Source organism: Trachurus japonicus, chromosome 18 (genome assembly GCF_045865225.1).
Source record: "Trachurus japonicus isolate A0001 chromosome 18, Traja_1.0".
Taxonomy (NCBI): Eukaryota; Metazoa; Chordata; class Actinopteri; order Carangiformes; family Carangidae; genus Trachurus; species Trachurus japonicus.
In genome coordinates this window covers 3667503-3695160 of record NC_140924.1, presented here as the reverse complement: position 1 = coordinate 3695160, position 27658 = coordinate 3667503, and the positions used below count along the sequence as shown (strand labels likewise).

The window sequence follows — 27658 nt, the reverse complement described above, 5'->3', positions numbered from 1 at the left end:
TGATGGATCCCCAGTGTGTCGAGGTGCGCTGATATTTTCATTTCGCCGCGATGACTCAAACCCCCTCTGAATCTCCTCGGTGCCGTAGACTGCAATCAATGTCTGCACCTCACCGTCGGTCCATTTGTGTACATCTTCCTGCTGTTTTCTTGTTGTTTACAGCGGTGTCTGCTAGGCTAATGCTCCCCTTCTGCTCCCCCTTTTAAAAATGCCGGTTGTTTTGGTGCTTTCTGGTAGCGTCAGAGCCTGCTCTAGCTTTAGCCAATCAGTGCCGGGTTAACCTCGAGCCCCATCCAGGAGCTTTTCAGGGCCGAACGGAGTACCTACCCTGGAGTAGGTACTCCGTTGGCCCCCGTAAAAGTTCCTGTAAATGGCCCTGTGGCGGAGGTTCCTGCAGTGGAAACACGCACCAACGGGGCTGGCCCCGTAAAATTACCCCGAAGTTCCTGCAGTGGAAACCCGCCTAATGACACATGTCTTCCTCCCTTATACAGTCATGGTCTGTATTTGTTTCATTATGTTGTTAGATGTGGTGACCTAGAGGGGAAATATGCCTCATGGTATCTCCATGTGACTCATCCAGACAAAGGACACACTGATAGTCATGTTATCCATCCGCCTCCACCACATTCTAGTCATATTTTCTATTATAGACTGCAGTTTCTTTTAGTCTGAATTATTACTCTTCTACAATGACAGAGACTCAGGCCAATAGCCCATCAGCCCTCTGCTTCTATACCATGAAGTAAATGAGGCCAAATAAGTAGTTAAAGAGAGAGTCGCTTTTCTCAGTACAACCACATCCTTACTGAGTGAGATAGAGGGGGAGGAGCTGTAGAGAGCTTTTTTTAAACCACAACATATCTACTCTGCAGTTGCGAAACCATTTTTGGTGATCTCTCTCTGCACAGCAACACATGACTAGCAGTTATTAGAAACAGAGTTGCAGTCAGAGAGAGAGAGAGAGCATGTGCTGCATCAAGTTTACTGTTTATAAACTCTCATAAATAAGTGTTATACTCATATATAATCAGCGTTGCAGAGCACAAAGTCACTGTGCAGCTGAAGCCTCCTGGTTTATTCAGCTGGTTAATGTTATAAAGACTGAAGTGTCAGCTCAGATCTGAACCTGGACTCTGACACAGACTTCAGACTTAATTTATAACTGCTGTGGTTGTAGGTTTCTTTTTTGGTTTCAATTTTTTACAGCTACATTTTGAACAATAACTGCCTCAGTTCTGCTCTGGTAAAAAACTTCCTCATTCAGACTGAGAGTGGGGGAGGGGAGGCGGGCAGAGAGCTGCTGCAAACGACAACTCGCCCACCCTGTGCAACCATTTTGTGCGCTCTTGTCTGCACAGGCACATGAATGAATCATTTAGATTGTGGTGTAGTGTCTGTAGTCTTGGTTGTGTTAGATCTATCATTGGACGTCAGAGCACAGAGTCACCATGCAGCTGGAGCTCCTGGTTTATGAGCTGGTTAATGTTCAGCTTCATTTGTCCTTTGCAGGAAACTTGTTTTTTTTTTTACAGCTAAATTTTAAACTTGAGCGGCCTCAGTTCTGCTCTGGTAAACAACTCCCTCACTCAGAGAGTGTGGGGGAGGGGGGCAGAAAGCTGCTGCAAACGACAACACCCATCCTGTGCAGTGTGCAACCATTTTGTGCGCTCTTGTCTGCACAGGCACATGAATGCATGATTTAGATTAGTCAGAAACAGACTGCATGGTTCATGAATTCTAGTCTGGTTCACTGCCTGTAGTCCTGGTTATGTTAGATCTATCATCAGGATGTCAGAGCATAAAGTCACCGTGCAGCTGGAGCTTATGAGCTGGTTAAAAAGACTGAAGTGTCAGCTCAGATCTGAACCTGGACTCTGGCGCAGACTTCAGACTTAATTTATGCTGCTTTAACTGCTGTGGTTGCAGTTTTTTTTTGTTGAGTTTAGTTTTTTACAGCTACATTTATGAACTTCAGCTGACTCAGTTCTGCTCTGGTAAACAACTCCCTAACTCAGTGTGGGGAACGGGAGGGGCAGAGAGCTGTTGCAAACGATAGCGCACCCATCTTGTGCAAACATTTCGTGCAGTCTTGTTTGCACATGAATGCAACATGTAGATTAGTCAAACAGTGAGAGAAGACAGCATGCAGTCTATCTGGTTCACTGCTTGAAGTCTTGGTTATGTTTAGATCTATAGCATAAAGTCACTGTGCAGCTGGAGCCTCCTGGTTAAGCATTTGCAGACTGGACAGGTTTTAGATTTTAAGGTAAATCTTATTCTCACACACTCGGCTCAAAAACTGCTGCAGTGAAGAGTTTCTGCAACATGTGAATGAGGAATAATGCAGCTCTTTGTTTGAACAGGTTCCTCATTCAGATAAAACCAGAGGGGCGGGAGCAGCTATGAACCAGGATGTCTGTTAATGATCCATGTCACCTTGACACAAGGCAGTTTTGTTTATAGTTCCCTTGATAAGATGTTCCTGTAAAAGGTCAGTAAACATGTCTATCAAACCTGTAGCAGTCTGACCTGTCCGACCTCACACTGCAGCTGAACCTTGAGCTTGTTGTGTTCAAAAAATGCCTGAGAGACCAGATCTGTAGGGGATAATCTATGATTAAACATGTTTGTGCAGCTCAGGTGTGGTTGATCCCTGGAGGGCGGGTTGAGTCATGTTTCAACCGCTCAGTTTACTCAACAGGTTTAGATTCACTTCTACAGAAAAGAAACCAGAGATAATTAAACTGAAAGACTTTATTGCTGGTCATCAGAGGTGACTCAATGACTGTTCAATAGAAAAATAGACTTTAGAATTGAAATCATGAAACATTTCCCCTATAACAAAAGTGCAAAGTTGCTTAATATCACATAAGTTACATGATGTAAATCACAACATGAGAATAAAGCTTCACTATATGAAAAGCTGCAGGAACATGGAGGTCTGTTTGAGTCCACTCAACAATATTTTTACAATGTCCTCCTCATTATTATTTACATCTTTACACAAATAATATTTGTACATTAAGTTGGTTCGGTTCAGTTTAGTCTTTTTTGTGTGTGTTTGTTTTAGCTTAGCACATTTCATCCTTTTTAAACATCACATGGTTAGATACTAACTTTTACCTGCACATCAATGTGTAAGTGTTAATAGAGTTTCATTTAAACTCTAACTCAACAACATAATGTTGTTTAATGTAATCTCTATTGAATCTTTGTTTTATGTGTGAATATTTTGTAACTAATTATCTAACAGTAGTTTTACTGACTTCCTGTCTCCTGTTACAGACTCATGTTCCTCTATAGTTCACATGAGAGAAAAGATTCAAACCTCAACACCATAACTATAAGATGAACAAAGTTTTTTGCTACATGATTAAATGTTGATGGTCTCTGCTGTTAAACTGACAAACTGTCCTGTCTCAAAGTGTCTCAGTCCAGATTGAACTCAGCTCCACAACAAACTGATGGATCCAGAGGAGAAACACTGAAGAGGAAACCTGAGACTCTGATTGGCTGTTACTCAGAGGTCACAGGTTACAGGTGAGAGTTATAGAGAGCCTATGCGGAAGCAGGAAGTAACGTCACCATGGGACCTCAACTCGGAAAAAGTCTCCATGTAAGTGAACGGGAGTCAAAGTTTTATTTCGATTTATTATATTTATTATTCCGATTAAATTGTGCCATGAGAAAAAAATATGACCTCTACCTGTTTAAAACATCACGGTTCATGAAGAGAAATCAGCAGTTTGTTGTAAAACTATTGTAAAATACAATTCAGAAGAATCCGTAACCAGAAAGACTACAGGTGGCGTAGGTGACGTCACCACATGGCGTCCTTCCTTTCCCGTGTCAGTTGGTGGCGTATTTTTTGTGGGACACAGATCTGTATCCGCAGAGCGTCTTCACACAAAATACATTCTTCCGTTGCCGTTTTACGATAAACTGCTGATTTCTCGGCATGAAACGTGATGTTTTAAACAGGTAGAGAGTCATATTTTTTTCTCATGGCACAATTCAATCGGATCACGAAATAAAATTTTGACTCCCATTCACTTCCATGGAGACTTTTTCTGAGTTGAGGTTCCATGGCGACGTTACTTAGGCTCTCTATATTTATGTATCTTTTAAATAGACACACATTGTCGATAACCAGCAGCCCTAGTATCACTGCTCTGAGAGAATTGCCTTTAGTCTGGCTCATCACCTGGGAACGGTTGCCATGGGAGACCTTCACCAGGAGTTGATCACTCCAGACAACACAGCTCCCAGGATCCTCTGAGCTCTCAAACCCCTCCACCGCGCTAAGGTAGCAATTCCAGAAGGGGATCTCACCTGTACCTGTGACCTCAGCATCACAGCCAATCAGAGTGTCTGGTTTCCTCATCAGTGTTTCTGCTCTGGAGTCTCTCAGTTTGTTCTGGAGCTGAACTTTAGATCTGGACTGAGACACTTTGAGACAGGACAGTTTGTCAGGAGACACTGGTCTGTCTACTGCAGAGACAGAGACGTGGAGGAGAAGCTTAGATGGTGGAGGGGTTAGACACAAGAACCTCATCCTCCATTTTACTGTTGACTGTTGAAGCTGGCTGTGACTCTTCATCAAGAGGAACTTTGCTTGAACCCTGACCTGAGAGTCCTCTATGTTTTTTATAGAACAGACCACCACCAACAGCAACAAACAGAGCCAGACCGACTCCCCCTGCAACATGTCCTCTGCTGTCTCCTTCCTCCTTGACTCCTCCCTCCTCATCTCCTCTCTCCTCTGTGTCTCCTGCAGAGAGAAGCAGAGTGAGGTATCAGCTGTCAGGTAGGTGATGAGTGAAGAACACAACAGAGTCTGGACTCTGGGACTCACCTGACTCAACCTCCAGGTTGAAGGTTTTGATTGGCTTGGTGTCGAAAGTGGCTCTTTTCCTGCGGTTTATTTTTCTCTGGAAGACATGACACTCGTATGTTCCTTCGTCGTCTCTCTTCACGTTCTTCAGGATCATGGACACGTCTCCGTCCTTCATCTCTCTGTCCTTCAGCTCCACCCGGCCTTTAAAAGACGGATGCTGGTTGTATGGAACAGGCCATCCGTCCCGGTACAACAACACATATCCTGATTCCAGGTCAGATCTGGTCCACTCCACAACTATGACGTCAGTGTTGCTGGGAGCTCGACATGTCAGATTGACAGACTGTCCAGGTTCAGCTGTGATGTTCTCTGGGACTGAAACAGAGCAGAGAGGTCAAAGGTCAGAGACCAACTCCACACTCACACAGCAGCCAATCAGAGAGAGGGAGGGGTCACTGGTCAACTGGACAAAACACACACACACACACACACACACACACACATATTCAAGAGCTGAGACTGTAGCTAAATAAGATAAGATATACTTCATTGTCCCCTGGTGGAAATTTGTTGTGGACAATAATGCAAGGGGACTGTAATGCCTTACAAAAAAGAAAAAAAACACAGTATAAGACAAAACCACGTCACAGTACAAACACATTACAACAATAATAGCACTAGGCATAACTCACCTTCGTCAGTAGAGACCAGACAGAGGAAAACGAGTGTCAAATAGAGAAACAGAAATGACACAGAAGACATTGTTGGTCCTGATGGGTTGTTGATGAAGATTTTGAGGTTATTAATCCTGACTGGGGAACCTACATTTAATCTATAATCCTTAAAGTTTAGGTTATAGATTTAAGTTAATTTCACATGAACCTGTTGGAGATGTAGGTGGCTGAGGGGAAAGTCCGAGAGAGAGAGAGAGAGAGAGAGAGAGAATAGTCCGTCTTCTTTCGGCTTAAGTCATGGTGTGTGTCAGAGTGAGAGGCAGTAGAGCTTAAAAAACTGAGACAACCACTCCTCTACAGAGGCAGTGGAGGGGGGTGAGGGAGTTCATGCTTCCAACGTCTATGGTTTACAGCTGCTCTTCTTGTAAACCACGTGACTTCAGCCTTAGGGGAGGGGCCTGTGGCTGAGAGGGAGGAGGGCTGTTGGACTTAAACCCTCCCATCAGCACCAGACTGGTCCCTGCAGTGAAGTCCAAGCTTAACTTGTACCCATTATAGTACAGGACTAATTACAGCTGCTGCATATCCAAATGTTTCGGGTCATACTGACTAAATACTGACTTACATGTTAGTATGTACAAAGATTTTCGGTTTTTTTGCCTGGGCAACTGAATAGCTCTGTTTTGCAGAGGTATGAATTGTGGCTTCAACAACCTGCAAACTAGTTACCTTTCGGCTACAATCGTCATTTTTTTGGTCAATTAGGTCATTTACGTGAATCGTGCAGAACTGGGGAGTTTTTCCAATAGACCTTATTGGATGATGAACCTATCGGACAGCTTTTTATTTTGAAAATAATAAATGGGAGGCAGGGGGGGTGACACGCAGATATGACCGCTCAACGTGGGATTCAAACCAGAGTTTGCAGGTCATCTCCATGCCATGTATTTGTTCTGTTCAGTCACCAGGACCATCACTGATTAGATCACCTTCCTGGCTGAAGGAAGAGCTGTGCTGATTGGAATAAGCTGGTTTAATGCATGAGCAGAACACATGGCATGGAGATGACTCACTGAAGCCACAATTCCCCACATCTGCTGTTTTGTGTGTTTGAGCTGGCAGCTGTTTGAGCACACTCCCACCAGTTTCTTCACCACTCAGTCAAAGAGTAATAGAGGTTGATGCACCAGTGTCCTTTTATTATCTATGGCTGATCATCAGATCAGATCGTAAACTACTACAGCCAGAAGGAAGAAATCACATCCTTTTACTTTCTGTGTCATAAACTAAACTGTTTTCTTGTCTGTAACAACATCTCTGTCCCGTCTGTCCGTCCTGGGTGAGGGATCCCTCCTCTGTTGCTCACCCTGAGGTTTCTCCTGGTTTTCCAAAAGGGTTTTCCATGGAGTTTTTCCTCAGTCGATGTGAGGGTCTAAGGACAGAGGATGTTGTTACGATGCCATGTAAAGCCCTTTGAGACAAACTGTTTGTAAAAACAGGCTATACAAATAAAATTGCCTTGACTTGCCTTGCCTTCATTGCTTTGAGAGCTGAGCACCAGGAACTCACCAGGACATTGTCTTTTTTCTTATGCTGGATCAAGAAAAAAAACAACCAACTGACCACCTTACCCATCCCTGATACAACTACTGTAACCGAATTCCAGCCCTGAGAAAAACATGGTTGAAACCACACACACACACACACAAAAAAAAAAATACCTACATGTGATTCACCAGGTGTCTCCCCCCAAAACATGTATGCTCTATGTAACTACACTGCCACATTAGCTCATTAGACCTCAGTACCAACTCTCTTCAGTGGTGTGCTGCATTGATCATTCCCAATCAAACATCTCCCTCTGCTGGTCACACACATCCACTCTCATGTTAATGTTTCAATTTTTCACTTGAGTTATGTTTTTAACTTTTGACCTCAACACTTCTAGACAAATACTGTACTGTAGACACATTTTTATGGAAAAGCTTTTTGACTGACTTTGAAGCAGCTTTAATCTGAGGAATACATTTTAGTTTGAAAACTTGATAGACCACACGCTGTTCATCACAGGCCAACAAAGCTCAGACCCTGAGGAGGCTTAAGGTTCAGTCTTTTTTTCCAGTTAGTGTTACCAGGTTTCTGTATTTCAGTTTGTGTGAATATGTACAATCTACAGCTCCTCTGTGTGAGAAGTGCCACTGTAGTAATTTGTAAAAAGTTTAAAAATGTAATTATTTTTGGTTTTCTTACACTATTTTCCTTATTGGAAACTGATGTTCACAGAGCTTAAAGTAAAGTGGAGGAAACCAATGAGTTTGTATTCATGAAATAGTTGTATATGTCAACATTTCAACAACAGTTAAACCTGAGTCTTTATAGCAGCACAGACAGAGAGAGAGAGAGGAAGGGGGTGGGCTCTACACGGTGTCACCACTTCAACATGTCAGAGCTGATCGCAGAGCAGAGCAGAGGACGATGGAGGAGACGTCTCTACACCGTCTGATCTGTGAGTAGGTCTTAGTTTTATACCAGAAGAGACAGAGGAGCAGCTGATGGCTGGAAAACCTGCTTAAACCGGCATGTTTACAGAAATGTTTATTAATGTGCAATGTCTCTGTATATTTAAACCAATAAATTCAAATTCAAATTAAAACAATTAAACATTAACGACTTGGGGGTTGCCACAGGGCAACAATGCTCTCATGTTAATAATCTGGCACAGCTGCAGTGATCCTGTGGCATCAGACCATCAGACGCCTTTAAACAAACCAGTGATTAAACTTCTTCAGTTACAGTTTGTAAAACTAAATAAGGTTCTTCTATCCAGATGATGAAGCATCTGCTTTCACATCTGGATTCATCAGAGTTTTAGCTCTAATTGCTGCGAGTATTGAACTCAAACCAACCTGTTGTGTCTTTGTAGACCTGATCTTCCTGCTGAGCTGCACAACACTACAAGGTCAGTGATGTTATTATTTTTATATTGGAATAAGAACAATGTTAACAACAATAATAGTAATAATATTGTTGTTACCCATGGGGGCTGTGATTTAAAACTATTGAGAAGATGATGAATTTGACAACAGTGAAATGTTTCAGCAGTTTTTGTATGTGCATTTTATTTTATTTTTTACCTCTCTCTCAGCTCGTCTGACTGTGAGTCCCAGCTCTCAGCTGTTTAAACATGACTCAGTGTCTCTGAGCTGTGAGGAGGACGACAGCTCTGCTGGATGGAAGGTGATGAGGAACACAACCAGAGACACCAGGACTCAGTGTGGAGCTGGATGGGGAAGATTAAATGGTTCCTCCTGTAGAATCAGTGTGACCGCCCAATGGGACAGTGGAGTTTACTGGTGTGAGCTGAGAGAGGGAGCAACAAGCAGCAGCAGCATCAACATCACTGTGACTGGTAAGATCAGACTGTGGAGTCAGTGTTGATGAAGCTGTGTGGAAATGGATCAACTGCTGTACTTTGTCTCTGTGTTGAGGTGGACCAGTGATCCTGCAGAGTCCTGTCCTCCCTGTGATGGAGGGACATGATGTCACTCTGAGCTGTCAATCAAAGGAGACCCCTCCCTCCAACCCCCCAGCTGCTTTCTATAAAGATGGCTCCCTCATCAGGACTGAGCCTACACGTCACATGACCATCCACCATGTCAACAAGTCTGATGAAGGCCTCTACAGCTGTGACATCACAGGCCATGGAGGGTCTCCACCCAGCTGGATCACTGTCACAGGTCAGGAGGTGAAGTGTTGGTGTGTCAGACCAAAAGCAGAACCGATACCTCTTGATTCATCTTCCCTTTGTTATTTTTTTCTTTTTAGAAAAGCCCCCCACCACAGCTGGACCTACAACCACCTCCCCTCTTCCTCCTCTTCTCTCTGTGCTGCTGCCTGTTGTATCAGTCTGTGTTCTGCTTCTACTGGTTCTCCTGGTTCTCCTGGTGAGACGATGTGTCCAGAGGAAACCTACAGGTGAGAGACTTTACACTCAGATTTAGTTTTTCTGAACAGTTATTATAAAGTTGTTGTAAGGCAAGGTAAGGCAAGGCAATTTTATTTGTATAGCCTGTTTTTACACAAACCTCAGGGTGAGCAACAGAGGAGGGATCCCTCACCCAGGACGGACAGACGTGCAATAGATGTTGTTACAGACAAGAAAATAGTTGATAGTTTATGACACAGAATGGGGGAAACATGTTAACAAGAGCTGATGGAGGAAGCTTCAGGTAGGCAAGGGAGGCAGGGAGAGCAGGCCAGCTTAATGGGAGGACTGGATGGCAGACAGGTTCATGGGAAGGGAGGGCAGGTCGGTCTAACAGCACCATAGCTATAGCTATAAAATGGTTCAGAGCTACCTGAACCAGCCCTAACTAAAAGCCCTGTCATAAAGGAAGGTCTTAAGCATAGATTTAAATGTAGTTAGAGTGTCTGCCTCTTTGACCCATGGAGAGAGCTGGTTCCACAGTAAAGAAGCCAGTGGAGAGAAGCTAAAGTACATTTAGTCAAATTAGTTATTTTCATCAGTGACTTTACAGTTCATTAATATTCACAGTAATGATAAATATTACTTATTTTCTATATTCACAGCTGATGATGAAGAGGTCAAAGGTGAGATCACAGGCGAAAACTTGACGTACGCTGACATCAAGACAGTCCGTCAGCAGCAACAGCCAATCAGACGGAGCCAAGGTAAAACAGTGTGTGTAAGATTGTGTAAAATTCTTCTGACCGTTGAAGTATTTTTATGCCAGAGTGAGAGTGTTTAGGGGAAGTGAAGACGTCTGTTTGTCTGGACGTCACCTCTTCAAAACTCAGACTTGGTTTTCGTGTTAAAATGAAAGAGACGTTCAGATGAAACGGAGCGTGAGCGGTAATGAAGCTGAAGATTTATTTCCCTTCACTTTGCTCGTCCTCTGTCAACAACACACTGTCCCCCCATCACATGGGCCTCCCGGTGTCCACGGTGCCTCTGCTGTGGTTAAGTGAGTGTTGGCAGAAGACAGAGCTGCTGCTGGTCTCAGATCTGTGCAACTGCTCTGTGGTCGTCCAACTTCCTGTTTCTGATGAAAACACCTGAACTCAGTGTCAATCTGCACACGCTCTGCCCCGAGTCTTTTATTAGACACAAAGGCAATCTAGGCCATAACGTACAACACACACACACACACACACACACACACACACACACACACACACACACACACACAAAGTAAATCTAAACATATGACTGTTTAAAGTGATCAAACTTAAACTTCCGTCACTATTAAACACTGTGTGTTGTCGTCATGTCACCAACCATTTTCTATTTGATATGAAATCAACCTTTGTCCTGGTGAGTGTTGTTGACTCTGTGGACGTGTTCGTCCTGTGGTAGAGACGTTGACTGGTGCTGCGGTCTAGTTTTCCGGTTCATTTTAGCCTCTCACACATTTCCACCTTAAATTTTCCATCACGTCACACTCACACTCCAACTGTCAGAGAATAGGTTTTAATCTTATTGTTAATTTTTGGCATTATTAATTAACAGCGTTTGTACAGTGGCAGTAGTAACTGACCTGGAATCAGCTATAATGACAATAATACAGCTTTTTGCCATTGTTAAGACACAGAAACTGGTGCTCGTGGCACAGTTATTGAAACCACCAACTCGTGTAGCCGATCTGTTGACCAGATATGCTGTTTTATACGCACATGTTCTGCTTTACACTGAGTTTGCAATTCTTAATCACACTTTTTTGCAAATGACTACACACGGTTATCTACGTTACACACATCATTCAAAACTAAAAGCCTGTGTGTGCTGTTTGCTAAACACTGCTGCAGAAACAGAGTTCCGTAAAATGTGGGTGTTAAAACAAAAAAAGTGTTTCCCCATTGCATTTGTGTTCATAGTTTTATTCACAGCATGCTACAAATAGAAATAGGCACTGATTTGCTATTTGTGTATAAAGTTGTGATGGAAAAATAACATTTTTCAAAGAGTTCATATAGTTTTGAATGAAGTGTTTGCTGTGCAAGAGATGTCTGAAATTTTGTACCTTGTGTGTATATGTTTGATTTTTGTGTGTTGACAAAAGGGCCATAGTTTTAAAAATTGTGCTTTACCAAAAGTAAAAAACTGTAATATATATAGGCTATATACAATAGCTACACAATATAATATATGTATTGAACCTCTCAAGACAATATAAATAAGCTTTAAAATAATATAGAGAATATAGAATTGATAGAATGCCTTTATTAAAAATATGAGTAAATAAACAACATAAAACACCCTCATACACAAGAATGTCCCCTCTCTCTCTTGTCCAGAGAGCGATCCAGATGTCGTCTACTCTGATGTCAGGACGCCACAAGAAGTCACTTATGGACAAGTAGTCATTAAAGATGGAAGATCAAAGACGAGAGGTAAAGTTGCTCTACTGGGAGCATACCTATGTTCCCCGGGTTCTATGTTCCCCTATACGGAAATATAGGACCCTCTTTTTGAAAATGGGTAGGGGAGAGTGGGGTAATTTGTGCCATGGGGCAAGTAGTTCCACCCCTGTTATCTAGAAAACCATAGAAGAAGTTGGTCATGTGACCACATATTTTTGAAGGGGCATCCATTTCACTCATCCTATCAAGAAGGGAGACACATGGCTTGAGAGAAAAGCACATTTATGTTCAAAAAACAAGTTTTTGCCCTCCAAAGTCAAATTTCTATGATCAAGGTTTTTTGATTGCCGTGTTTGAACAATTATAGATAACTTTGAAAACAGTTCACACATGTTTTAGTGCTTTATTAAGCTACACCATGAGTCTATACAGTTAGCATGATGCCAGCTCAAAACAGCTGGGGAATCCTTTTTTCTCAAAATGCTGGGCTTGGGGTAATTTGTGCCAAAGGGCCTGGGTTAAGTTGTGCCAGTGGCAGTGCTGTCTGTGTATAGGAGAAACATGGCAGTGGGCACGGATTTGCTTGAAACTTAACATGTGTGATGAGGGACCGCCCCTGAACACACCTGCCCAGTCTGGTTGTGCTCGTAGCCTGGTGGATGAACAAAACACTGCGTTTCTTTGCGCCACAGCCCCCAGTGTGCCTCAGGCCTCCACGACTACATGGGGACAAGCGAAGGCCCGATCATCGCCGCTTCTGGCTTTAATTTTGTATTGAATGTCTTGCTTTTATATAGCATTAATATTTGTGAGATTAAAATGATCTGTTTTACTTCAATTATCAATGACACAATTTACCCCAGTGTATTCTCTCTAATGGCACAACTTACCCCGCACCGGGGGCAAGTTGTGCCAGATTTTTTTTTTTTTTTTCTGAAGCTATATTTCTGAAACAGTTGATTTAAGATTCAAAGTGATTGTTCCCAGGGATGCACAACATCCTAAACTATATGTACATATATTAGTTGGGGGCATTATTATAAGCCCCTTGCTTTAAAGGCAATTTAAGTAAAAATTGGCACTACTTACCCCGCTCTCCCCTACTATGTTCCCCATTTTTACCAAAAAGGGTTCCCCGGTCGCAATACATACCGGGGAACATAGGACCTTTTTTCAAAAAAAGGGTCCTATGTTCCCTGCTGTTGCTGGTCGATGGTCTCTCTCTACTTATCTGGACTCTCTCTCTATCTGGCCTGTCTAGCCTCTACCTGGTCTTTATTTACTAAACTTAACCAACTCCTTTCTTCATTGCCTAAACCCAACCAATGGGACAATTACACTTCTCACTCAAAGTCACAACTCAACTTCTCACTCAAAAATAGGGACCAAAAATATGCCAAGTCACTCACAACTCCACTTCCAGGTATGGGACCAAAAATTGCATGTTCCCCGGGTCCTTTGGGGAAAAGCGGGAAAAAGCCATTTTCTAAAAAAACGTGGGTCCTACGTTCCCCGGTCTGGACACAGAGGGGAACATAGGACCCTTTTGGGGAAAAACGGGGAAGATAGGACCCTTTAAAAAGGTCCTATGTTCCCCGGTCCCATACAAAGTGGGGAACATAGGGATGATCCCGCTCTGCTACATGCTAACATGCTAACGCAGCAGTCGACATGAAGTCGTTAGAAGATCTGAGACCTTCTCCTCTGATTCTACTAAACCACGATGAAAAACAACACAGATGTGCCATGAAAACAAACCAACAAAACTTTATTTAATCAGCTCTTAAACACAGAAGTGAACTTTGTGTGTTCTGGCCTGTGCAGCAACAGAGAGTCACACGTGTTACACTTTATACAGATCAGTGTGTTTTTTCAATGGAGAATACTGTGAAAACTGTCAGACGGCAGCTATTCAGATATTTACACCTGTACCACAAAACCACTGCCTCCTGTAGCACCTTGTTGTTACACCGTCAAAAATGTTTCCGATGTCGTCTACACTGCAGGGAGGACCCATAGGCCTAATGCTAGTATAATGCTAGTACAAGCAGAGTCAGACGGACTGTTCGATGAGTTTTTACCCAGAGTTCAGTCTGTCAGGCTTCAGGGTTCAGACTGTTGTTTTATAGAATAAACACGTCGGTTCATTTTAGGGGCGTGGCCTAATTATGTCACTCGTGCTACTGCAACTTTGTTGATGTTTACCCAGGGGGCAAAATCCCAGTTTTTTGAAAAACGGACACGGAGCGTTGTAAAAGGTTTGACACCAGAAATGATATCTAGGAACTTCAAGGATTAAAACCTGGGTGGACAACCCGGTCAACTAGCTGCTGGAAAGCTACAGGGGGCCAAAACCCCTTTCTGGGGTCATTTTGCTGGCGAAATGATGTAAATGCAAATATTTAGGTACTACAATGGCATAAATAGTCATACAACTATAAAACTTGGCAGAGAGTATCTTGACACATAGGGGGAGGCATGAAAAAAAGATTCTGGGGTTTGTTGCAACTCAATTTTAAGATATCACCCTCAACATCCCAAAAAAGACCAAAAAAAGTACTGTTCGCCTGACAAATTCTCATGAAAATTATTATTTTTCAGCACTTTATGGAGAATATCTATGCTTAACATATATATAGAAAATTTCCTTAATTCATAAGCTTCCATTTGAGTCCAAGATAGCCTTTCTACTAGCTACTGGAAAGCTACAGGCTGCCTCCAAACAATGCAACACCTATTGTGAAAAACTGCATGTTAACTGGCATGATCAGAAACCATTCTATTTCTGGTCTCCCCAAAGTGAACAGATAGATAGAGAAGACCGTTGGCCACAGCAAGTGGGGCTTTTGAGATAGAAAGGCTAGCTTGGTTTCAAATGGAAGCTTATGAATTAAGGAAATTTTCTATATACATGTTAAGCATAGATATTCTCCATAAAGTGCTGAAAAATAATAATTTTCATGAGAATTTGTCAGGCGAACAGTACTTTTTTTGGTCTTTTTTGGGATGTTGAGGGTGACATCTTAAAATTGAGTTGCAACAAACCCCAGAATCTTTTTTTCATGCCTCCCCCTATGCGTCAAGATACTCTCTGCCAAATGTTATAGTTGTATGACTATTTATGCCATTGTAGTACCTAAATATTTGCATTTACATCATTTTGCCAGCAAAATGACCCCAAAACGGGGTTTTAGCCCCCTGTATCTTTCCAGCAGCTGGTTGACCGGGTTGTCCACCCAGGTTTTAATCCTTGAAGTTCCTAGATATCATTTCTGGTGTCAAACCTTTTACAACGCTCCGTGTCCGTTTTTTTGCTTTGCCCCCTGGGTAGTTTGTGACGTTGTTCCTAATTAGCTGCTGCTAAATCTAAATTTGCTAAGGAAGTCAAGAACCAGAAACAGAGCAGTCACCTTCAAAGTAAAAGTTACATGATTTGGACAAACATGAACATAATTTAAAACATTAATAGATTCCCTCTGAACTTGAGGTTAGTATCTTTGTTTCTCTGTGTTTTTTTTTGTTTTTTTTGTAATTTATTTTTTATTGACATTCAGAAACAGACATTCGCAGCATATACATCATGTGAGCATACTTCTTGCATCTGTTGTCTGCCCTAAATGCCGAAATAGTATTTTAGTTTATATCTAAGTTATGAGAAGAAAAACTTACAACCATAACTGTTTCTCTGTGTTAAAGACAAACACTGTCTGTAAATATGGACGTCAACATGTCAGACTCTTACTTTGAAGGCAAGTGCTCTCTGTTTCAGTTTTCATTGAAATGATAAATAAATTAATTAATTCAACGTGCACTGACCAATGAAGAACCAGCTCAGTGGGGCGATTAGGCCGACAGATGAAGCTGTGGTCGATCTCGACTTTAGTTTGACGTGTTGCAGCTTGGCCTTCATCGGAGTCTTCCTCAGCTGCTTGTTTTCTGCTTCTCTGTTGCAACCGATCGTTTTCTACTTTTTTTGTGCCAAAACCTGTGAAACCACAGCAGCAGCTTCCTCCTGCCGATTCCTCTGAGCTGTGGTCTGATGATGCTGCTGCTTCTGACGATGTTGTTGCGACACATTTATCTGTATCTATTCTGCACTCTGCGGTGAATGTGTCAGGTCCGTTTAATAGAAGTGAAGAGCGCTGTGGTGGTCCAGCTTCCTCTTTCTGAGGAAGACACGACTGTTTGTCTCTGGTCAGCAGCAGTGAAGCTACTTTCTGTTCTCACTAACAGCGAGCGTGTTTGTCAAACACGGTCAAACACACTAGGTTTTCACACCACAGTATAGATAATCGTATTAATTCTTCCATTGTGGTCGAACCACCGCTCGTGCAAGCATCTCTCTCACGCCGCTTCAGGTCCACCTGCTAGTTTCTGCTGTGACCTGACAGCTGCTTTGTTTTCCAGAGAGAGAACCGGTGAAGACACAAGACGTCACGTACGGACAAGTGAGAGTGAACCGGACCAGAGGTAAAGCTGCTTCTCTCTCTGTGGACTGGACGTCTAAACTGATGCTGCACAGATACTGATTATAACAAACTGTGTGTGTGTGTGTTCAGAGTGTCCACCGGCGCCAGAGGAGGTCGTCTACTCTTCAGTGAAGACGACGCCCACGTCTTCACACCACTTGCACTGCTGACGTGTGTTCACCAGAGGCCCCTCCACCACAGTACACACTGTTTTCTATGCATGGTGTGTGAGAGTCACACGAATGCTGTGAAAAGAGTCAGATGGCAGCTATATGCAGATATTTACACCTTACAAAACCACTGCCTCCTCTAGCACCTTGTTGTTACACTGTTAAAAATGTCTGCTGGTGTTAACTTATATTTAGTCCTACTTGACTTACTGTAGTTTTCGCAACAATTGTAAATATAACAGTGATGATATGTTTATTTATCAAAGGACTCAGGAAGACATCAAATGCAAAAGTATGACACATGGCATACAAAATAATTTAAAAAATATTATTAAAAAATATATCAAATAATGTTGTAAATAAAATACTTTAATGGAAGTAAACGTAGCTCAGTGGTGCTGCTGAGGTTAAACACACACTGTAAGGCAAGTTTGGAGGAAGACAATCAGTATAATCATCATATTATCGTTGTTGTTGTTGTTAATATTATTAAAGCAGAAGTAAGCGATCCGGTGGTTTTGGCTAATGCTGCGTTCCAGGCAGGCTTTTGAAACCGTAAATTACAGCTTCAAGTCACAACTTACGACTTTGTAGCGTTCCAGGCAACACACTCGTGTTTCTCCGACCTGTTTTACCTGTGAAAGTCACTATAACGGCCACTCGTAACTTCTGACCCGTGAACTCGTACCAGATCGAACTGGTACGAGTTCACAGGTCGGAAAAACACGAGTTACGAGTTGCCTTGAATGCACCATAACTTCTTGTCAGCCGATGGAGTTAGCAGCCCCCCCCCGCCCTCGTCATGGATCTATTGGTCCTCGTCCCTACGTCACCACATTCAGGCGCGTCCCTTGGCTGCACACACAGAGAGGACTGCCCCTTTATGCCGTTCTCTCTCCTCATTGGATAAAACTTGTAGGATACGATAAAAGTTTTCTCCTGGGCTCAGAGCAGAGCAGAGGGACTGACAGACCCGTGTTTCAGACCAAACACTCTATAGAAGTGATTGCTGTCGGAAGATACAACTATTTAAGACTTATATTAACACAAATATATCACTTACTTCTGTGTTAATATAATTAGGAGCCTTGTTGTGTCAGAGCTTGTTCTTCGTGGTCCGTTCTCAGTCCCACGTACGTGTATATATAGATAACCACAGCAGCACCTGCCTCAGAGGAAACTGTTCCCACCTCCACAGCTTCAGATCCAAACACGCTCCCTGTTCTTGTCCTGTTTTCATTCATATTTAACAACCATCATCCAGCCATATTTATATGTTTGACTGTTGTAGTTTTGTTCCTGCAGCAGAGATCTGGCGTGTCTCTCTCTTTCTGCAGGATCAATAAACTCCGGTATCATTAGTTGTTTCTCTCTCGTGTGGTTCTGTGGGTTCAGCTTCAGAGTTTGTGTGATGGAAAATGTGACTTGTTCCGATTTGGTTGTGGCTAACCGATGCACACATCTGTGTACAACAGAGACGACAGAGAACAAATGAACAAGAACCACAACCGCAGCCTTTAAACAGCCTGAACACCGTTCACCGCTTCAGAACAAAGAGTTTGGAGAGTTTTGATTCTGTTACCGACAAAAACAACATCAAGACTTTGTCATTTATACATTTGTCTTGTGTTTACTGATTTCTGCATGAATGTAAATGAAATATCTGAGTCGCTGTAAACGAAGCTGAAACTAAGTCTAGTGAGGATTGGGCTTCAAAACTATTGATTAACATAAGTTATTGATCTGATATCAAGCAAAGTTTGGAGTCATTGATGTGCAGAAACTGATGTGCAGTGGTATCACAGAGTGACACCGGCTCTAGAAGATCTGTGGTCCAGACACGTAGAACAGTTTGTCGTCTGCATAGAAGTGACAACAGAAACATTTACAGATGAACTGTTGATTATTATAAATTATATTTTGCATTTATTTGAATCTGTGGATCTCATGAGTTTCATGTAACTTTGTAATATGTAATTTCCCTACAGGGACAAATAAACTACTACTACTACTACTACTAATATTTGCATTTACTCTTCCATCAGATGGTTTAATCCAGAGTGAGGTCACTGAAGCTTCAGTTTGGAGACCTTGGCGTCTCCATCTGTTCAGGAAGTGCAGGGATACAGTGAGTTCATCTTATTCGTTATCTATCTTAACGTCTTTGATCATGACATTAAACCACAGTGACAGCGCCACCTAGTGATTCCACGACTGTAGTTGTATAATTAGGAGTTATGTATCATTTCATCATGGTGGCTGACTGCATCCGTAATTAGATTAGAACCAAGTAATCTTGTCGTCTTCTGCTGCAGCAGATGTTTTAAGAGAAACATCTGTAGCTCACCAATAGGAGCTGAAGAGCTAGATGTTCCTAAGAGGTTGTAGTAGCTAAAGAGCCAGATGTTGTGGAACAAACACTGAGCTTAAGGAGGGAGAGGGAAGAGTAAAGCCCAACTCCACAGATTCGACCATGTGTCTGTGTCTGCTGGAACTGATCGTGTGTCAGTGTTGTGTTCACTGCTGCTTCACTGACCCCAAGTGGACAAAGAAAAGAACTGCACTCCTCACATTATGATCGTCCATATCATGTTATAGTCTTTTTTATTTTTTATTTAACCTTTATTTAACCAGGCAGAATCAATTAAGGACAAGTTCTTATTTACAACCTTATAGTCCACCCACTGTCACAGATAAATTAATACATAAATGCATGAAATCTAAAATAAATAAAGTTGTACACTTAGTCACAGTATCCTTAATAAAAAAAATAAATGTTAAAGGTACAATATGTGTGCAATATGTGTTATGTTATGGGATGTGTGCAATATGTGTTATGTTATGGAATATGTGCTATGTTATGGGATGTGCAATGCTGTTGGATTAATATGGATGAGGTGTATTGTTCTTTTGTTTTTTGTTTTTGTCACTGTGGCTATTAAGGCATTTATGGCGCAGCTACAGTGTCCAAGACAAATTTCCCTGAACAGGACAATAAAGTTTATCGTATCGTATTGTAATATGTAAGAAATCTAAAGCAACTGGCTGTAAAATCATCCTAATATGTCACAGAGACTCAGGAATAATGTTTATATAACATGATGAACTCACCAACAACAATAGTACAGCCAGAATATTCACATTACTTTTTTTTTTTGCAGATCGCAAATCATGTTTATGTTTTGAATCCTACGTGTTGGCATGTGTTGCCACCCAGCGCTCTCTCCCAGTCACAGCGTCAGCGGCATTTCAGCCCCTGGGTTGCCAGTTAGCTTCCACTGAGCTGCAACCACGGCTGGGAGATAAAACGAGATCGTGAAAAAAAAGGTTGTTTTCTATTATCGGTTATTATAGTCATATTTCCTTGATATCACACGGTAGAAATAAGCGGCTTGTCGCTCTGCCGTTTAATACACAGCTTGCTGTTGTGAGCATATAGCCTAGATTGTTTGAGCTGCTGCTAAAGCTAAAGCTAAAGGGAAGCATTAAATTCAAATTTTATTAAGGGATAACCCCTTGAGATGCATCATCTTGTCTTCCAGGGGGTCCTATACATCAAAACAATCAGACAATACAATACAATACAATACAATCACATATACACAACACAAAACATACAGTTAAAGTGTCCACAACAGCTCCCAAATCCCCCCCGCCCACCCCACCATACCCCATCAGCCCATAACCCCATCACAAGGGCAAAAAAAAAAAAGGTGAAAATACATGAAAATAAAAACTAATAGCAACAGCAGGGGGTCTGAAACAAGGACATTAGTGAGGTCTTGAACAGATGGAAAGAAGTGACAGATCTAATAGATGGTGCCGGGTTACTGTGTGTGTCAGAGCTGCACACAGACACAGCGTCGGAGCAGTGAAATGTAACAATAACTTTCAGATCACCTGAGTGACGTGAACTCCGCTCGTAGTTACTGAGTCAGAGCAATAAAACAGTGAGATTGTTGATGAATATTTAGCTTTTTACTCTGCTTTGAGACTTTAAGACTGACTGTGAGTGAGCAGAGCAGAGGTTAGCGCGTCGCTGTCTGGCAACCTCGAGTCTGGGGAGTAGGGGATGGGGGAACAACAACGGCAACAATTTTGGCTACATTCTTACATATCGCTTCTTTTAACAAATGTAAACATGTACAGCACAGGCCTGACAATACTTAGCTTTTCCCCTACAGAGGTTTAATGCATGTCAGTGTTATTGTTTAAACTCAATGATGAAGGTGAAACAGAACCTCAAACCCAAATCTTTGGTCATATTCACATTTTCTCAGTGGGCAGCTACTTTTACCCAAAGTCCAACAATAACAATAACAACAACACACATGATCCGAGGAGTTCCTCCAACCTTGACTGACGTTTGACGATCTCCAGTCATGGCCGTCTTGGAACAGCAGTGTAACTTCTTGTTGTGTCAGTCCTCAGGTGTTTGATGGAGGTTTAACATCATGCATCTTCTGTTCCCCTGCTGAAGTCTCGACCTGTCATAGTGAAATGATTTTAGATGTTGACTATAAGGAGAAGTTTGGTCCCGGTAACAAGTCTCCGTTGTCAGCATGGAGCTTCTCCTCAGGCTCAGTGGTTAGTTGTAAGTGGGTTAGTTTGCAAAAGCCTCAGTTGGTGTGGACAATGAGCTGCACGGTGGGGAAGGGAGGGAATGGAGCATCAGGGGATACACTGATGATGTACTACGTCATACAGATGTCAGATCAGCAGCATTAGGATTTGATTCTGAACTCGCAACATTGATCGATTCCACTGTTTTTCCCCCTTCCTTCGAGCATTTACTATAGATTGCTATGACCATTACTACAAGTAAAACCAAAACAACAACAGCAGGAATACCAAAACATAGGATGTGGAAGGTGGTGATTTGTCTGTACCCGACGTCTTCATGTGCGTCACCTGCAGAGAGGAGCACAGGTGTGAATTGTCCAATTAGAAGAGAGGGACAACAGGCAGCCAGGGTTACACACACATTAGTATCATTATTCAAGCTGGACGTTTATGGAAGCGTATTGCATTCACTTGAGTCATTTATTTTTTGGTTTGTTTTTTAGGGTAATTATTTCTGTTTTTCAGACTAATTTTTTTCAGTTTTTCGTGGCTTTTTTTTTTCAACGAGATTTCAAAATCCCACGAGAAGCTCCCACCTGCAAGTAACGTTTAACAGCTGCAGTCAAATCTCCACTTCATCACAGATCTATTACACACTGATGGGGATTTTTATTCAAACTCCACTTTGGCACAGGTTCCACCATTGCTTTATTTTCATGACTGACGGCTCGAACACAAGCATCAACAAACTTCTCCCGGGGCAAGCTACATCCGGGAGCGTATAACAAACATCCTTCAAAATAAAAGTACTTCTCATAACCATGGATGTAGATCCATGCTGAGTAAAGGTGCATTCTTCTACATTGCTTAACATACATCCATGGATATGCTCCACAAAAAATACAGTCTTATTTTCACTGTGTTCTCTTTAAAGTGAAATTCCGGCGTAAGTGTAAACCATGGTCAAACACACCGTAACACCGAGTTAGACCCCCCCTCGAGAGATCAATTTGCCCGACCGCTACATTCACGAGATCCACCAACTTCAGCAAATACCGCAATATCGCCACACACGGCGCTGTCCGGATCCACTGTCTGACCGCAACCAAAACGCCACCATTTGCCCAAAATAATGCTCAGAACTGCACCAAATGTCATCAATAGTACACACAGGGTCCCAGCACGTAGTAGTAGAGTTGTCAAACATCTGCTAGCTTTTGCCTGTGCAGCTCTTAAAAATGCTCATTTGCGCCTATATCGTGGCCAGCACTCGATAATAATAGTTATAAAGTGATATGCAAGATAAAAAAAAAAAAAACTCTGATTGTATTTCCATGAGGTAATTGTTGATTGAGCTGCGGAACTCCGGTGCACTCGGTGATCGACTCGTCAGGGCTTCCTCACCAACAAGCGGCTCCCGGAGGAGAAGTAGGTGAGTTGTATCTGGTCTCCTTGCTAAAGAAAACAGGCAAAGCTAGCAGATGTTTGACAACTCTACTACTACGTGCTGGGACCCTGTGTGTACTATTGATGACATTTGGTGCAGTTCTGAGCATTATTTTGGGCAAATGGTGGCGTTTTGGTTGCGGTCAGACAGTGGATCCGGAGAGCGCCGTGTGTGGCGATATTGCGGTATTTGCTGAAGTTGGTGGATCTCGTGAATGTAGCGGTCGGGCAAATTGATCTCTCGAGGGGGGGTCTAACTCGGTGTTACGGTGTGTTTGACCATGGTTTACACTTACGCCGGAATTTCACTTTAAAATTCAGATTTTCATTGAAAGGAAACAACCTGTTACACCACCTCAGAGAGTGTCACTCAGAAAATATCAGAGCAGTCTGATGTAGCACCTTTATTTTGAAATCAGTCCTCACATTACTTGCAGGTGGGAGCTTCTCACTCTCGTTAAGTCTGAAAAATATTACCACGAAAAACAGACCAAAAAGGTTACATGCTGCTATTCAGACATGCCGCTATTTCGACATTGACTTCTAATTGTCGGAATAGGGCCATTAACATTATTTTTTAAGCGTCCCACTATTCCGACATTTTTTTTTTTCATTGTCGGAGTAGCGGCACTTTACTATTTTTCAAACATTCCGCTTTTCCGACATTGATTGATTACGTTATAGTCAGAGTGTCCTTCTGATTTATTTTTATTTTTTCATCTGAGACACTGTTTCTCATACACAAATACATAGGCCTATTAGAGAAGAAAAAACATACCCTCCAAGTTTAAAAACACACCGGCAGCAGCGCACACTGATCTGCAGAGCTGAGACTGTTATTATTCTGTCACCTGAGTTTATCCTGCTGCTTTACATTGTTTTAACATAGGTAAAAGAAGAAAAAAAAGATTGTCTGGAATAAAGGGGCAGATTACATAAGATTATTCTTTTTTCTGTTCCCTTTTGTTGAGATTTGGGAGGTTTTTGCCTGATTTATTGCCCGATGCCATGTATCTAGCCCCCCCCCCTCCGCCTGTTGTCTTCGTTGTCACTTTGTTGTCGCTCCACAGAGCGCACATGGCTAATTAATATGCACGTGCTGACCATATGGTTGTGTAGGCATTCCGGGGACGGAGGTGTGTTCACGTGCGCAACTGCGCACCATTCTTGGATCCAGTTATCAAAGTTGAGGTGCAGAGTTGTGCACGCACAGTTTGATAGATCTGAAAAAGGTGTAAATATTTTGGGATGTCTTTTCACCGTAGGCCTAAGCAAAACATTTAGTAGCAGCAGTTTACACTGCTTACTTACAGTTTTGATAAATGAGGCCCCAGGCCCTGAGCCCAGAGCCCAGACGCTCACAGCTGCAGCTCCGCGGCTCATCCGCGGCGCTGTCCGTGGTGCTGAAGGTCACAGGTTAACTTGACAAACAAACTGCAGCATAGTTCTGTTTGTTTATCATATGTGTCAGTTTTGTTTGCTTGATAGTTGAGTTGTTGAGATTAAGAACATCACTCCCTCATCAAACCAGTGATAGACATGCTGAAAAGAAAAGACAGAGAGAGACGCGCCTGGGTATCGCAGCTGTAAAAAAAAAAAAAAAAAAAAAAAGACGTGTCGGAATAGCGGTATCAAAAAGTGTCGGACTACCGGCATGTCTAGATAGAGGGATGTCGTAATAGCGGGATGTCTAAATAGTGACATGTCGGAATAGCGGGATGTCTGAATAGCGGGCGGACCCCGACCAAAAAAATGAATTACTTAGAAAAACCAGATTTTTTTTTTTTTTACTCAAGTGAGTGCAATACGCTTCCGTAAGATGTTAGAAGGTGTTGGAAGACATTTTGTCATGCGCAGACGTTGAACCTGGGGCTCCGTGTGGCGGCTGCATGCATCATCAGCCGTGTGTTACTTTTACATCACTGATGACCAGTATTATAGTTTCTAAGTTGAAACCCACCTGAGTCTTCAATGCTCAGGTGGATGATGCACCTGAGATCGGAGGACATCCTCTTCCGGCGGCCCGGCCCCGGCTCGCTCAGGGTCACGTGACTCTCGTACCTCCCGGTGTCGTTGACGGTGACGTTCTTCAGGATCAAAGACACGTCTCCGTCCTTCATGTCCAGGTCTCTCAGCTCCACTCGGTCCTTAAAGGACGGGTGCTGGTACGACGGCATCACCCCTTTGTCCCGGTAGAACAACACGAACCCCTCCGACTTCAGGTCCGGTCTGATCCACTTCAGAACCTCGATGGGTGTCTGAGTGGGGACTACGCAGTCCAGCGTGACGTCCTCCCCGGGTTTCCCCTCAACCTGCCGTGGGTCTAAACAAGAACAAGAAGCCCCTCCACTTTATCGAGACTAAAACTGGACAATAATCAGTTATCATTTTACAATTGTTGTGCTTTTGTCTGTCAGAATTTTTTGTGTGTGCTTATCATTCTCTATTTGTCATCTGTTTTTTCTTATATAGTCAAAATAAACACAAACCTGGACTTTAAAGCTTGAACATTGCACAGTGTTCACTTGCACATACTCTACATACAGTACAGACCTATTATACTTTACTATACTTTATTCTTGTACCTGCACTTGTTTAACAATAATAATACAATAATAAAAATTTAAGTACACAGTTTCCTTCTAAGCTTTTCTGATGCTGATGAATCAGAATACAGTTTCAGTTTCAGTTTCACTTTGGTAGGGAAACACCCTAAAAAAAAACACGCCTCAAATGGAGCTGTCCATGGTGCTGAATGCTGAGCTGAAGCTTTTCTAATTTATCCTTTCTCTCTCAGTTGTTTTCGGCTTTTTCATTGTCCTCTGATCTGTTAAGCACAGACACAGTGATATGACTCTGACCACTGAGCTGAAAAATGTTTCTGCCTGTTAGGATGTGGAGTTGAGAGATGAAATCATTCAAACACACATACACACTTACCGACAGAGGCATATGTTCCTGAAAATGCTGTCATCAACAAATAAATAGGGTAGTTCCTGTCAGGCGACAACATCGTCTCTTACAGATGCACTCAGTCCGGCCGGTCCAGAGCTGAAGATGCTGCACCTGCTAACGCTGCTGATGGAGAGTGTGGGGGTGATGGTGATGGTGGAGGAGAGCATCCTCTGCTTCCAGGAAATCAGGTGGTTGGTTTCACATGAGAGTATCTCTTGGCTGCCACCAGATGGCAGCAAAGAGACACCAAACAGACGCTCTCCCTCCCCCCACAGCTCTTCACTGACATGACATAAAGGCTGAAGCATCACACATGACGGTAAACAAATATAGACTGTTATTAAAATTAAGTCTTGTCAAAATCTCTTGTTAAAATATCACCCAGGAAGCTGGTGAACACCTGTGTCTGCTCTTTCACTAAGGTGAGGTAAACTTTATTTGTATGGTAAGGGAGCTTTGTCTCTGGCCCATAGTGCAGCTTGGTTGCATAGCAAAACATTCAATTAACAGGGAGACTTCAATGTACATAATCCACATACTGAAGAGACATACAGGACATACAGGATACATAGAAGCGGTCGTAGTAAGTGCTCCCAATAAAAACTCGGTAACACTTTACTTGAAGGTATCGTCATAAGACTGACATGACACAGTCATGAATAGGGATGGGTACCTTTCGCATTTGAATCGATATGGTATCGATACTCGGTACCTGGGAACCGATACCGGTACCAATCGGTACCTGTTTTCGGTACTTTTTGTGTGTGTGGTAATTAAAAAAATAAAAAAAATAAAAATGTCTAAAATTTTAATATTTACCTCCTAACAACATCACAACTCCTCAGCCTTTAAGAGTATGTTATGTTTTAGGGATGGGCAATGATTTTTTTTTTTTTTTTTTAAATATATTTTTATTTTATTTTATCCCACAAAAAACACTCATATAACAAACTACAAAAATGGGGGAAATAAAATAGGTTAAACAGCACGCAGACAGACATAATAGACATAAAAATACAAAAAACAACAAAAAACAAAAAACAAAAAAAACAAAACAACAAAAAAAAAAAAAAGCCAAACATCAAAAAAACATTAAAAATTATAAAAAAAAACAATTTATAAGGTTACCACAGATTACCTATACATCTTTCAGTTACTAAGAGTCATTCAATCATTTGTGAAAAAAGATAAATAGAAAACTACTACAGCCGTACAGTTTACATGATAGAAAATAGTTGAGGAGAAAAAAAAAAAAAGAATAAGAGGAGGGGAGTGTAGCCTACCCAGCCACCACCTCTATGAAGGATCGCCAAGTCCTGTGGAAGCTCTCTTCAGAGCCCCGCAGAGTAAATCTCAGTTTTTCCAACGCTAGGTGTTGCATGGCGTCTCTCCTCCACATTATGTGAGATGGTGGGTTTGCCTGTTTCCAGTTGAGCAGAATGAGTCTGCGGGCCAATAGTGTTGTGAACCTAGCCACAACTTTATTAGACCCCCTCAGGGGGCTGTTCTCCCCTGCAACCCCAAAAATGGCCAATACCAGGTCAGGATCAAGTACATGCCCAAAGCAGTCTGATAGAGTCTTGAATATAGAAGTCCAATACTGTGACAACTTTGGGCACGACCAAAACATATGTGCCAGTGTGGCTGGGTGGATCTTGCATCGGTCACAAAGTGGATCTGAATCTGGGTACATTTTACAAATTTTAACTTTAGAGAGATGAGCTCTATGCAAAACCTTTAACTGTATAAGGCCATGTCTAGCACATATGGAGGAGGTGTGGACATTCCTCTGTGCATTCTTCCATTGGTCTTTTGACAGTTCTAAACCCAAGTCTTTCTCCCAAGCATTTTTTATATGGTCTAGGGTGATCTCTGCATATGCAGCTAATTGGTTGTAAATAAAGGATATCACTCCTCTCGTCGTGGGATCAACAGAAAAAAGTACATTCAATTGCATAGGTTTGGGAATATTTGGGAATGTAACTGTATTGGACTGGATGTAACTCCGGATCTGAAGATAAGCAAACAAGTGAGACGGTGGTAGGTTAAATCTTTTACATAACTGATCAAATGTAGGAAATAAACCATCTATGTACAAATCCTTCATTCTACTGATCCCATTACCAGACCATCGCTGGAAGGTGTTACTTTCCAACGATG

General features: G+C 42.2%; 3 protein-coding genes across 3 annotated transcripts in view; 1 reads left to right on the top strand and 2 right to left on the bottom strand.

The window, feature by feature from the left end:
* Positions 1-4726: 4726 nt before the first annotated feature.
* LOC146968354 (butyrophilin-like protein 2) overlaps positions 4727-27658 on the bottom strand; it is a 116342-nt gene continuing 93410 nt past the window's right edge. Inside the window, exon 2 of the mRNA XM_085759133.1 lies at positions 4727-5209. Within this exon, the coding sequence (XP_085615259.1) occupies positions 4800-5209 (410 nt within the window). The 3' untranslated portion in view covers positions 4727-4799. The remainder of the gene's footprint in view (positions 5210-27658) is intronic.
* LOC146968366 (uncharacterized) lies at positions 7990-16939 on the top strand. The gene is made up of 8 exons (XM_085760334.1): positions 7990-8020; positions 8660-8923; positions 9003-9259; positions 9345-9489; positions 10105-10206; positions 11830-11925; positions 16303-16365; positions 16455-16939. Exons 1-8 carry the CDS (start codon positions 7990-7992, stop codon positions 16532-16534), a joined length of 1038 nt encoding a protein of 345 aa, XP_085616460.1. The 3' UTR covers positions 16535-16939.
* On the bottom strand, positions 18353-25561 carry LOC146968365 (uncharacterized). The gene is made up of 4 exons (XM_085760333.1): positions 25484-25561; positions 24504-24866; positions 21329-21445; positions 18353-18393 (listed from the first exon to the last, which is right to left on the bottom strand). The coding sequence occupies exons 1-4, from the start codon at positions 25554-25556 to the stop codon at positions 18353-18355; spliced, it is 594 nt and encodes a 197-aa protein (XP_085616459.1). The 5' UTR covers positions 25557-25561.

Excerpts from the sequence above, each read along its gene's own strand:
- LOC146968366 (XM_085760334.1), top strand. The coding sequence starts at position 7,990 with ATGGAGGAGACGTCTCTACACCGTCTGATCT. Across the intron at positions 10,207-11,829 it reads GCCAATCAGACGGAGCCAAG|AGAGCGATCCAGATGTCGTC; the intron begins GTAAAACAGTGT and ends TCTCTTGTCCAG. Across the intron at positions 11,926-16,302 it reads TGGAAGATCAAAGACGAGAG|AGAGAGAACCGGTGAAGACA; the intron begins GTAAAGTTGCTC and ends TTTGTTTTCCAG.
- LOC146968365 (XM_085760333.1), bottom strand. The coding sequence starts at position 25,556 with ATGTTGTCGCCTGACAGGAACTACCCTATTTATTTGTTGATGACAGCA. Across the intron at positions 21,446-24,503 it reads CCTGAGCATTGAAGACTCAG|GTGACGCACATGAAGACGTC; the intron begins GTGGGTTTCAAC and ends TCCTCTCTGCAG. Across the intron at positions 18,394-21,328 it reads AATGGTCATAGCAATCTATA|ACGACAAACTGTTCTACGTG; the intron begins GTAAATGCTCGA and ends ACTTCTATGCAG.